Here is a 12,229-nt window from a genome sequence, read left to right as displayed (position 1 = left end):
GTTCAAGGCACTGTACACACCATTGAGAAGGTGGCCCTTGCCCCACTTGTCTTTGTGTAAGACAAGAGACAGCAGATAGAACTAGATGAGGGTGCACAAGCTCTCTCTGCCTCAGTTTCCTCATCTGTAGACTGAGAGTATTAACACTCCAAGTATTAATTAATGTTTGCAAAGTGCTTTAAGATTCTGAAATATAAGCTAGATGTTCCAAAGGCTATTATTATAATTAGAAGTGCTAAGTAAGAATGGTACCTTCCTTTTGTTCGTCAGAGTACCATATGGCTCTTCAAGTTAAGTCTCCCAGCTTTACAACTCATCAAAATGGTCAATTCTACATCCTAACTGCAGGATCTTCATCAGTGCCTGTGATGCAAGAGGCAAAAGGACCCCAAAGGTTTTCTGGAGCCAATGGAGGGACCATCTGTGGGGTCTCCACAAGTTAAGAAGGCAAAATCTATGTGGAATTTACCCAGATGATTAAAGCAGAACACTCACATATGGTTTCTTGCAGAACTGCTTTGCCGATTATAACCAGTCTTTAAAGGAATCCAACCTCATTTGCTTTAAAGCTTCAGGGATGTTCTGTGCTGGAGACGCAGCCCAGGGGGAAAACAGACAAGCCCGGCTTTATACCACCTTAGTGCTGACTGTATTCCAAGCCGTCGCTGCCATAAACTGGAGCTTTCTCGGGGCTGCTCTAGATTTACAAAGGCCTCTTCAGAGCTGCCTATTGGCTGGGCTACCGCCTAGCCTCTCCATAGGCACACCAAGGGCTACAGCTACCATACTGCCAAACCCATGTGTCTAAAAATCACGTCTGGCCCCTAAAAACCATGAGATTGGCTTCAAAATCACGAGATCCTCAAAATAATATATTTAGATTCTTTTTCTTTGTTTTCTGAGCCTTCGGGGTCATATTTTCAAGCTTTTCTCTGCACCCACCCTACTTTGGCGGGGAGGGGAGCAGAGACTCTCATTTAATCACATGGCATCTTTATCACCAAATATCACAAGACTAGCAGTAAAATCACGAGAGCTGGCAATGCGAACTCCTTCTTCCTCCTCCCAATCCCTATCCATACCCCCCACATCCCCTACGCTGGGGTTTGGGGACAGTATACGGGTGCATATCCAGCTTTTCCCTGATGCTTTGAAGTTTATTTATGCTCCTATATGCCCCCGGAGTATCACAGGAGAGCCCATCAGAACTGGCCCTAACATTTTTCAACCTCCGTGTGTGTAAATTAACATCTAGAAGATTAAGAAGTTACATGCAGTCCGTTCTGTGTCTGCTTATTTAGATCACGTGGGACGGCAGTGCTTTCCCCTCCCATTCCTTTCACAAGGAATAATGAGATAGAGCAGAGCCAAATTAGACAAAAATCCTTCACCTGGAGATAAGCTTGGCTTAGCCATCTCTGATTTAGGCTTAGTTTTCACTCCGCCTACCATCTGTGCTTAGAGAAAACAGACACGCAGCGTTTAAAAAGGCAGCCTTACTTCATTAAAGCACTAATTTGTGGCTCTCCTGCTTGCTGAGAAAAGCTTGAAAACGTGACCCGTGCACTGAAAAATATAAATCAGAACGAAAAAGAAAAGCGCCCTCCCCAAATTTTATTTTTTCCAATCTCACAATTATTGGTGTCCCTGGGGTTGTTCATACTGGAAAGGCCTGAGTCAGCCCCCAATTTGGGTTTTGTAATCCAAGCCAATCTTGGCGCCAATCAAAAAGTTTCCATGGTTAGAATGATTTGTTTTCAAGTTCTGATGGAAATTGATATTTGAAAAATAAAACCCACACAAATAAATATAGCTTGGTGGCCTGATGAATCCAAAAATCATGATCGCGCCTTAAAAAAAACAATAGATTTTCTTTAAAATCTCATGATTTTTAAGACACAGACGAGTTGTGGGTTCTGTTTATTTGCCTCCTGGTTTCTGAGACTTTAGGGAGCATTTGGGTCACGTTTTTTACTTTTTCTCTGCAACCTCATGGGTGAAAAATATACTTTTCCCTCTTTAAGCAGAAGGAGAGATTCTTGGGCATTCCCATGACTCCAAGAGCTGGGGTTTTCAAAACACAACAAGACCCACACTAAATATCATGAGAGTTGGCCCCGGCGATATCCCCACAATGGTTTGTAGCCTGGGGCTAGCGCATGAGAACCAGAGGGCGTAATTGGCCCGTGACTGCGCATAGACAGGCAGGCTAATTTCATGGGCCAAGTGCCATTTTCAGTCCCGTCATCACTGGGGTGGGTGGCATCCGTGCTGGGTTGGGGGGGTTCTGCCCTCCATCTGGGCATGATTTTGGGGAGGGGGGTTTGCCCCCAGTTCTGAGGTGAGGCCGGAGTAAATTCCTCCCCTGCTGCTGGGGAAGGGGAGGCCCCGGCCTGCGGCCCCACTCCAGGGCTGGAGGGAGGATCAGGATTCAGAACAAGGCTGGGCCTGCTGGAGCCTGGAGCGGTCCCCATAGCAACCCCAGCAGCTTGCCTGAGCAAACGAAATGGCTGATGTGGCCTCCGGCTTGGAGGGCCTGGATCTGGGGGCCCTGAGCCCAGAGCAGCAGGCACAGCTCATGGAGTTCAAGGTGTGTGTATGGGGGAGCTGGGGCACCCCCTTAAAGTGAGGGGAGGGGGCTGGGTCCAAGAGAAACACCTCCCCCCAAATAATGGGGCAATCCCACCCTAAAACAGGAGGGGGTGGAGAAAGGTTCCCCTCTCCCCCGTCCCTCTCCCAAAAGGAGGGCTGCTCCCCCCAAAACTTTTCAGTCTGGGAGGCATTCCTCCTCCTCCTCTTCTTCCCTCCCAAAAAATTAGGGTGCAGGCCTGAGGCAGCTCCAGGACCCCTTAACTGAGGATGTTAAGGGTTAGTTCTACAACCCTATGTCGCCCCTCCAGTAAGGGGGGAGCGGTGCTGCTGGTCACCGCTAGGGGAAGATTGGATTTCTTACCCGATCATTTTGTTTAAGCTGATTTATGGGCTGTCTTGACCGTATTAGGGCTATTGGCAAGACATCGGTGGCATGAGCGAGGCATGGGGAGGGGGGCACAGAGTTTGATCGAGTCCTTGATGTCCAGTCCCAGAATCTGTGTTTCCTAAGAAACTTGTTTTTTGTCAAAAATGCAGATTCAGCCACCCTGCAATGTGTTATGAATTGGTGTCGGGTTTGCGGAATTGTTTTAGTCGAAAAACCTTGGAAAAAAAGTCCAAAAATAATCAAAATGGTTTGATTTTTTTTTTTTTTTTTAGTTCAAAACAACTGTTTGTTTCCAAGTTTCCTTTCATGCTATTAACAATCAAAAGTGTTTAAAAATGCTCAGAATCAAATCAAAATGTTTCATTTCGACTTGAAAGAAACGTTTCATTGGACTCAAAATATTTTTTTCTTTGCTATGCCGAAAAAGTTTTGAAAAAAAGCTCATTTTCACTTTGACTCAAAATAAATGTTTTCTGATTTTTTGGAGTCGCCAGCCAAGTGAAAAACCCCATTATCTGCACAGCTCTAGTTACGTTGAGCTGGAATGGTCTCAAGGATAGATCACAGATTCCTGGATTTAAAGCTATGAGCCGGAGGGCTGGCAATCCAATTTACTGATAAACAACCAGAAAACCCTGTTGAAGTGCTTTTGACCCTACCCAGCCAGCGCACATTTTGCATTTGCACATAAACTGTAGCTGCTCCGTTTTGCCATCTGCAGCGTCAACGTATTTAGGATTTCAAAAGATGTTTGATCAGTCGTTAGCGCGTTTCAGTCTTTCCTCCAATTTAGGGAGAATATTCTCATCAAGGTGATAATTACTTACTCAGCTTCCCCAGGGCCTGATTTAGATTAAACCTTAGATCTAGAAGGATGTCAGTGAATAAAATCTAATACGTTTATTAGAGCATACACTGCAAAGTCAGGAAAGCTGGGTTTTATGCCCAGTTCTGCTACCTTTCTGGGCCTCTCTGTCACCCTCAGAATTTGTCTGTCAGGATTCCTGGGTTCTATTCCTGGCTCTACCACTGGTGCCTAGTGAAAGAGGTGACCTTTCTGTGCCTCAGTTTCTCCATCAATGTAATGGGCATACATAATATTGATTTACAGGATCATCCCTTACAGGGGGAATGGTGAGGATTACCTAGCATCTGCATAGCACTTTGAAGATGCAGAAGGCCACGTAAATGCTATGTATCACTGCTGCTTCAGCAAAGCACCTTTGGCCTAATGAAACCGGGTTACTGCCAGTTCAGAGCTGTATCCTTTAAACATATCTTTGCTGTTGTGTTTCTGCTCAAGCTCTTCAGGGCCGGGACTGTTTCTAGTATATACAACACCTAGCACAGCACGACACCGATCTCAGCTAGGGACTCTAAGCACAAAAATAAGAAGCAGATATTAACTAGAAAATAATTGTTATGAAGCACAGCAAGTGCTCTGAAAAGCTGTGGTGCTGTATAGATCGGCAAAATTAACTTTTATCTTAGACCACTAGAGAAAACCTTTTCATGCAAAAAAACAGTGATCCTTGTTCAGTCTGACAGTTTGCCAAAGGGGACCCCAGTGAGAAACCTGTCCGTTTGTTTAGTCCTTGCAGGGATGAGAGATTTGTTGCAAGGATTATTTATGAAACGGGACTGTCTTAGAGTCCATTGCAAAATGCTTTCCTTACACCCCACTTTGTAAGCCCAAATGTAGCACACGCCGTTCGTTTTCTGGGAGGGCAGTAGGCCTGGTTCTTTGATTAACACTGACCCAAATCAGGTGTAACTCCGCTGAAGTCATGTCATGAAGTCATGAAGTCATCAGGTGTAATGCTGAGAGAAGAATCAGGCCTGGGTCTAGTGATTAGAGCTGGATCAAGCAAGAATGTACTGTCAGCAAGAGCAGCGTAAATCTGAACTAAGTCACTTTGGATTTACACCACTGTAACCAACTGCCCAATTCTCAGTCACACTGGTCTACTTCCACCGCAGAGCAGAGAGTACAGTCTTGTATCTGACTCTGGGTGTCAGGATTCCTGGGTTCTATTCCTGGCTCTGCCACTGGTGCCTAGTAGAAGAGATGACCTTTCTGTGCCTCAGTTTCTCCATCAATGTAATGGGCATAAATAATATTGATTTACAGGATCATCCCTTACAGGGGGAATTTGGAGGATTACCTAACATGTGCATAGCACTTCGGAGACGCAGAGGGCTACGTAAATGCTATGTATCATTACTGCTTCAGCAAGGCACCGTAGGACTAATGAACCGGGGTTACTTCCAGTTCAGAGCTGCATCCCTTAAACATACCTTTGCTGTTGTGTTTCTGCTCCCAGATTAACACTCGCATTGCCAATGAGAAGTACCTGAGGTCTCACAAAGAAGTTGAGCTGCTGCTATCAGGATTTCTGAGGTAATTTCATCTTCCCAACAACACAGACACTTGCTACTACAGTAATTGGAGTCTTGAAAATTTACCTCCAACACCAGATATGCAGCTATTGGCTCAGTTGCCTCACCGGGCTTCAGTTTCCCCTCCTCAGGAGATGGTCTTCCCCAGTCTGATTTAGTCCTCTGGCCAAGTCAAAAGTCTTCCCCTTCCAGGACAAACAGAAAGCAGCCCTCTCCCCGGCTCACAGGCTCTCGGTTCCCTTTGCCCTCCCTGGGCTCAGGGCCTCTGCTTGGGTCACAGAGGTTTTCACAGTCCCTTTGCCCTGGATGAATCTTTCCCCTCTTGCTCAGAGGAGGAACACAGTCCATATGGTCACCCTCTGCCATCCCTGGGCTTAGCACCCTCAGCATAGGGCTTTCTACACCACCCAGGGGCCCATGCTCCCCCGCTGCTGCAGGATTTAGCCCCAACCACTCAAGCAGTCTGCCCTCAACTCAGCATTGTCCTGCTGACTCAGTGGCTTGGCAGCTGAGACCCAGCCCAGCCCTGGAGGACTCCCCGCTCCCAGCTGTGGCTCTCTTCAGAGCTCTCTCCCTTGATATGCTGTTTCCACCTTCCCAGCATGCCTCACTCACACTCAGTCACATGCTCCCTGGACTACAAGTCCCATGGTCTGGGAGGGAGTGAAACACGGGTGTAAGCTGGGCCTGAGCTCCCTTTAAAAGACCAGACCCTGACGTGACCAATTAGCCAGAGATGAGATGATCCAGTGAATAGCTCCCCCCACTTCCCAGCATGGAACAGCTTGTAGTGAGCAAGTGCACTGTAACCCCCAGGCATCTATTCTGACCCCCATTCCATGCAGCTGACCCAGCGGGATTTTATCAGGGAGAATCAGAGCTATTTGTGGAAGCTGTCAACAGCTTTAAACTCATCCATTCCCAGCAGGAATTTGCAATTGCTAGCACAGGCCCCCTTCTCCCATGCTGGATGGATTTTCCGGGGGTTCTACTGGCATGCAAGAGGTGCAGTGGAGGAGGGCTAGCTCAGTGGTTTGAGCATTGGCCTGCTAAATCTAGGGTTGTGAGCTCAATCCTTGAGGGGCCCACTTAGGAATCTGGGGCAAAAATCAGTACTTGGTCCTGCTAGTGAAGGCAGGGGGCTGGACTTGATGACCTTTCAGGGTCCCTTCCAGCTCTATGAGAAAGGTACAGTGTGCTGTCTGGGGGAGGAGGAAACCGATTAACCAGAAGCTAGCCCTTAGTGTGTATATGTGGAGGGCAGTTCGTAAGAGGAAATATCACTGCAAGGGAGAAGGAAAAGGAGAGTTGAGAATGACATTGTAAGGCTGGGGGCCACCAGATGGCACCGCTGCACCTAGTCTTACAAGTTCTTTGTCTGTGCTGGCGAGCAATGTTCAGTTTCTGAAGAAATGCTGCGTTGTTAGTTTTATAATGTTCCACTCTTTGGGGGTGCTCTTGCAAGCAGCTGGGGCATTTGCTTTCTGCCTTAATCCCAGTTCTTGGGGCAGAGTTCCTCCCTGGGAACCAGGCCTTGGTATCGTGGCTGAAATTTCCTGACAGGAGGTATTGCCTGCATGCTCTTGGCGACCCTCTCTGTTCCAGGCCTGGTGTATAAAGTGTAAATAAACCAGATTGTACTAAGATTATACCCCACTCTGTATCACTGATTTCTTCTCCTATGGAAAAGCAATACTGCAGGACCCCACTATCTGCTACTTCTTGGCAGGGGTGTGAACGTAGGCCAGGATAGAACCCCACGGTCTCACCTGGACTAAAGGGAAGGAGGGTTATTAGGGAGATAGCTCGCAAAGGCACTGAGCACTTGCAGTTCACGTTGATTTCAGCGGCAGTTGGGGGTGCTCAGCTGTCCTGAAAATTGGGTCTGAAAGCTTCTACCCAGACACTAGAGATGGAAAAATCTTGGTAGGGCCCATCTACTTCCTGTTGATGCTTGATTATTTCCTCTAGGCTAGGACATTTTCTTTTCAGGATGTATCTTCTCCAGTTTAATTTCAAATATCCCAAGTGATGGGGCGTCTAATACCCCGGCCTTGGCAGACTATTCCATAGCTTAATACACTTCACCGAAGGGTTTTTGCCCCTCTTTTCTTAATTTCATCCTGTTTCTCTGTTATACCCCTATGGTCCTAAATAATTCCCTCTTGCTGCTTCGTGCACGTATGATTAAAGATTCTTGTAGCTCTCTGGTCTTAGCAGGGAAATCCCAAGTAGCATAAGGGAGTGTGGACACCCCAAGAACCAAATGGCATGGAGATGGGTGTTCCTAAGTGGGAAGGGGAGAGGCTCCTTTTTTCCCCACTCCAGTCATGGGCCAGATCCTTAGCTGGTTTAAACTGGCATCGCTCCACTGCCCTCACTGCAGCTATGTTGATTTACCCTGATGTATTATGGATACTGTGTGCCTGGTTGTCTTCGCACGTTGTGACGAACTGGGACTGTTCTTGCTGGGGTGTGGGAATGCTGACAGGGGAGTGTGACTAGGATGGTCTGCATCGGAGGATGGGAGTCGGCCCGAGGGAACATACCTGAGCTTGTAACATGAGAACCCAGGAGGGGATTGGAGGTCAGGTGACTCCGGGGCCCGGGAAACTGAACAAAGGCTGGGGGAGGGGTGGCTGAAAGGAGAGTGCTGGAGGCAGGCTGGAGAGATGGCTGGGAGGCAGAGATGGCTCTGACCCCCCAAAGGGGGGTGGGCTGGCATGCCCTGGGACCCCAAGCTGGACCTAACTGAGGGGGGCCCTGTTGTCTGTGCCTGCAAGACCTGTCTTGGACTGTATTCCTGTCATCCAAATAAACCTTCTGCTTTACTGGCTGGCTGAGAGTCATGGTGAATCGCAGGAAGCCGGGGGTGCAGGGCCCTGAGTCCCCCAATACTCCGTGACACACGTACCCTACTGTAGCTCAGGAGTAACTCCATCAAAGCCAACAGAAATACTCCAGCGTGAGGCCAAAACTGGGCCTTTCCCTGCAGAGGTACCCAACCGAATGGCAGGAGCATAGGTGAATGCAGATCGCAGTCCATCATACCAATATCTAATTGCTTTCAATAGGATTTCAGGTTACAAAATGCTTGGGACATTATCCCGGGATAGTATTTAACCACGATGAAATGTTTGCAGTTTTATTTCAGGTGAAATGTATGTTTTCTCCCCCATTTGTTACTAATTATCTTATCGATTCCCAATGCAGGGCTGTGTAATTCAGTGAGGAAGCTTTAATTGTGATAAATATTCCTTAGCTTTGTGCCAGTCTAAATTGTTGTTGGGTTTTATAAATATAAAATTCCCTAAAATTGAAGGCAAACATACATTAAATGTTTCTCCTCAGTAACTAATTGGCTTATTGATTCCCAATATAAAAGTGTAATTTACCAATTCGTCTTCTGCATCTTCAGACAGGACTAACATAATAAGCCACCACAAGAGCAATCAGTAAAACTCGGTTTAAAGTCTATTTCTCCCCCTTTTTCCCCAGAGAAATTATGCTGAGAAGACCAGAGAATATCCCTGAGTTTGCAGCAGGTAAAACCATTATTTTAATCCTGTTAGACATGAAAAGCAAGACCTGTTAGTATTATTATCATCTTCAGAAGTATTGAGGCAACAGTCTAGAGAAAGTGAGCCAGATTCTGTCTAGCTTACCCCAGTGTAAATCCAGTACAACCCCACTGAAGCAAGGGTTGAATTGGAAGGGGGAAAAAAGGAGGGTGGAGCTATTCCAAGCTCCACCCACAAAATAAGCTCCGCCTCTGTGAGTTGCCAAAGTGGGACACGGCTTACGGTAGGTAGTGTGTGCATTCAAAATATGATCATTTTGCAGCTTGGCACTCCTGGGGATCCCACAGACTCTGCTCCTTCTTGACTGGCAGGGAAAATATAATGGGTGGCATCCCATGGGTTGGGGCCGGAGGGGCCAATATGTAAGGGCTCAATAAACGGGACCCCATGAGGGGAATGTGTTTTCGTTACCTGTGGACTGTGAGTTATTAAGGGGCGCTGAAGAGGGGAGAAACTGGGAGCAGGGCACTGCAGAGTTACCTCTGGTCAAGAGGGGGCGCTTGGTCAGTGGCCACCCCACTACAGCCTTGCTATTTCTACTGCACGGGTTTCCAGGTGCGGCCTGCGGCCATTGCAGATGTTTGGAATGAGCCCGTTCATGGACCACTGGGGCCTCCAATGATTTACTGTTCTCCAAAAGTTCTGGATCTGTTGCGCTGGGACGGGGGTCTAGATGCCAGGGGCTGGCATATGCTGGCACCCCCGCTGAGGTTTCCCTCAAGCCGCTAAGGAAGAGTTTGGTTAGAAACTGGATCTTGGGCTGGTTAGAGTCACTAAAGGAAGGTTTAGACTCTAAGAGGAAGATTGGTGGCAAAGTGCACACCAGTCTCACTCCACAACCTTAACTCTGCCCCCTCCTCCCCCCCCCCGGAGCTGGCAAGAGCCCCTGGAGATGAACTGTCAGTATGACTCAGCCACGGCCGCTCTATAATAAACAGTCATGAGCAATGAGTAAGTAAAGATGCCATTTACACTGGTACTTGCATTTAGGCACTGTGGCCTACTGACTAGGGCACTGGACTGGGGCTCACCAGACCTGTGTTCTATTCCCATCTGCCGCTGGCCAGCTGGGTGACCTTGGGCAAGTCACTTCCTCTCTCTGGGCCTCAGTTTCCCCTTTTTACAGATGGGGATAATGATACGGCCCTCCTTGGCAAAGCACTTTGAGAGCTGCAGCTGAAAACTGCTGGAGAAGAGCTCGGGCTGATGACGATGTAGTTGACGTGGCGTGGTGTGTCGCTCAGCTCTGTGTTCTGTCATTCGTCTGCATACACAACTGCCTTCGCCGTGTTACGGGGACGGATTCACTGATTGATTCCAATGGGCGCTAGGCACCTAAACTACCTTTGTGAATCTGGGCCCTGAGTGTATTTCCTGGCTTTCGTGGTGCATTTGATGTTCTGGGAGGCTACAAGGCATTGGAGGTCAACCTGAAATGGTGTTAATAATATTTTGGGCAGCAAATTTACCATATAGACCTGTCTATCGAGCACGGACATGTGAGGAATAAGATGGAGATGTGCCTTATCGGTCTATCACCATCCATCCCCAGCCGTCTATCATCTGTCCAGCCACCTTTCGGGTTTATCTATCACCATTGCATGGAGGCACCGAATGAAACAAAAGATGCCTTAGACCAATATTTCTTTTCACCTTTCTCTGTCATTTCAGAACATTTTACGGATCCGGAGCTTCCAATGAAGACGCAGAAAAAACTAGCGGAAAAAGCAAACCAGGTGAATTGAGAGAGACGTGACCCACTCTTTCCTTGCTGAAGCAGGATAGAAATTTAGGAGATTTTTTTTTTGGACGATTTTTAGATTTATCCTCCAGCTTCTCTGGAATGTGTTTATTTTTATTTTGAAAGCTTTGCAATATGGCTAATAATTCTCAGTTGTATAGTGTCCTCTGGAGGCAGAGAGAGAGATTGCACCACCTTTGTTGCTGGTGCTGTTTCATGCTTTACAGCTGTATGTTCTGACGGCATCATTAAAATAGATCTGCTGGGCAACCCTGTTCTATTCATGGACGATTTCCTTTCCCTACTCTGGCTTCTCTCCTTGGCAAAGGAAATGTACAAAGACAGGAGGCAGATCTCATGGCAGGAGGGTTGCTGTTTATTGGGCAGATTTTCCCGCACTATTTGCAGTGGTCATAGTGATGGGAATGAGGTACCAGCTAGCTTCTCACACGGGTCTCCATCAGTCACTCTCGCACCTGCCCTTCATCCTCCACCCTTTTTCTGTCTTTGCCAGAAAATACATTCCTTTGGGCTTGATCCTGTGAGGTCTGAGGCTCTCTCTCAGGGAGCAGCTGAGCACCAGAGGTAGTGTTGAGAGGGTAGGACTCTGGGAGTCAGGAGATCTGAGTTCTAATCCTGGCTGTTGCTCTGTCACCGATTTGCTGGATGACCTTTGGTAAGTCACTTCCTTTCCCTGTGCTTCTGTTTCCTCTCTTACCTTTTGTCTATCTTGTCTATTTAGACTGTAAGATCATCGGAGAAGCAACTATCTTTTACTCTGCCTCTGTGCAGCACCCGGCCCAACAGGGCCCTGATCTCGGTCACTCTGCGTCCGTGCGGCGTCTGGCCCGATGGGGTCCCAAGCTCGGTCACTCTGCGTCCGTGTGGCGTCCAGCCCGATGGGGCCCCGAGCTCGGTCGCTCTGATCCATGCGGCATCTGACATGACAGGCTCCTCGATCTTGGTTGGGAGCTCTGTGTGCTACAGTAACTTCCAGGGGAGTTGAGGGCACTTTGCTAGATCAGGCCCTCTTCTTGGCACTGCTAACGTAGCTCTGAGATAGCCAGAGTCATTGCCTCTGAATGGTGCTCTTCTGCCTTATAATTTAAGGTTTGTTCTCCCCATTGCAAACTTCTCATTCTGTTTCTATGTCAAATCAGCAGCCCAAAGTCCCGGTACCTGGAGCCCAGTGAAACCCTGGCTCCCAGAAACTCAGGAAGTAGAAGAGACCGTAGGTCAGTGAAGCATGCAGATGGGTATAATCCACTGACCATGAGCCTCCTTCCCTCTTGTCCTTACTTCCCTTTGCGTCATAGTCCTGGTTTGGACGTGCATGGAGAGGAGAACTGTTCTGAGCAGATCAGAGGAGCCTGGTGTACAACTGGAGCAAAAGGAAAACCAGGCCCCCACCTTCTCTTCTCAATGAGGTCAGATGCACGAAGTAGCCCCTGGCTGCTAGTCCCTTTAAGGCCAGTTCCAAACCTGTTGGGGTGTTTCCATTGGACCAGCCCTGGCTGCCTGTGAAAC

General features: G+C 47.9%; 1 protein-coding gene across 1 annotated transcript; it reads left to right on the top strand.

Annotated features, from left to right (window-relative positions):
• The first annotated feature begins 2,464 nt into the window (after nt 1-2,464).
• On the top strand, nt 2,465-10,972 carry RIIAD1 (regulatory subunit of type II PKA R-subunit domain containing 1). The gene is made up of 4 exons (XM_054011036.1): nt 2,465-2,590; nt 5,305-5,381; nt 8,879-8,925; nt 10,633-10,972. Exons 1-4 carry the CDS (start codon nt 2,507-2,509, stop codon nt 10,704-10,706), a joined length of 282 nt encoding a protein of 93 aa, XP_053867011.1. The 5' UTR covers nt 2,465-2,506; the 3' UTR covers nt 10,707-10,972.
• The last annotated feature ends 1,257 nt before the right edge of the window (nt 10,973-12,229 follow it).

The sequence above is a fragment of the Malaclemys terrapin genome, chromosome 21 (genome assembly GCF_027887155.1).
Source record: "Malaclemys terrapin pileata isolate rMalTer1 chromosome 21, rMalTer1.hap1, whole genome shotgun sequence".
NCBI classification, from domain to species: domain Eukaryota; kingdom Metazoa; phylum Chordata; order Testudines; family Emydidae; genus Malaclemys; species Malaclemys terrapin.
This window is presented reverse-complemented; position numbering and strand designations above follow the sequence as displayed.

Coding starts and splice junctions, on each gene's coding strand:
- RIIAD1 (XM_054011036.1), top strand. CDS start 2,507: ATGGCTGATGTGGCCTCCGGCTTGGAGGGCCTGGATCTGGGGGCCCTG. Junction 5,382..8,878: donor CTGCTATCAGGATTTCTGAG/GTAATTTCATCT, acceptor CTTTTTCCCCAG/AGAAATTATGCTGAGAAGAC. Junction 8,926..10,632: donor TATCCCTGAGTTTGCAGCAG/GTAAAACCATTA, acceptor CTGTCATTTCAG/AACATTTTACGGATCCGGAG.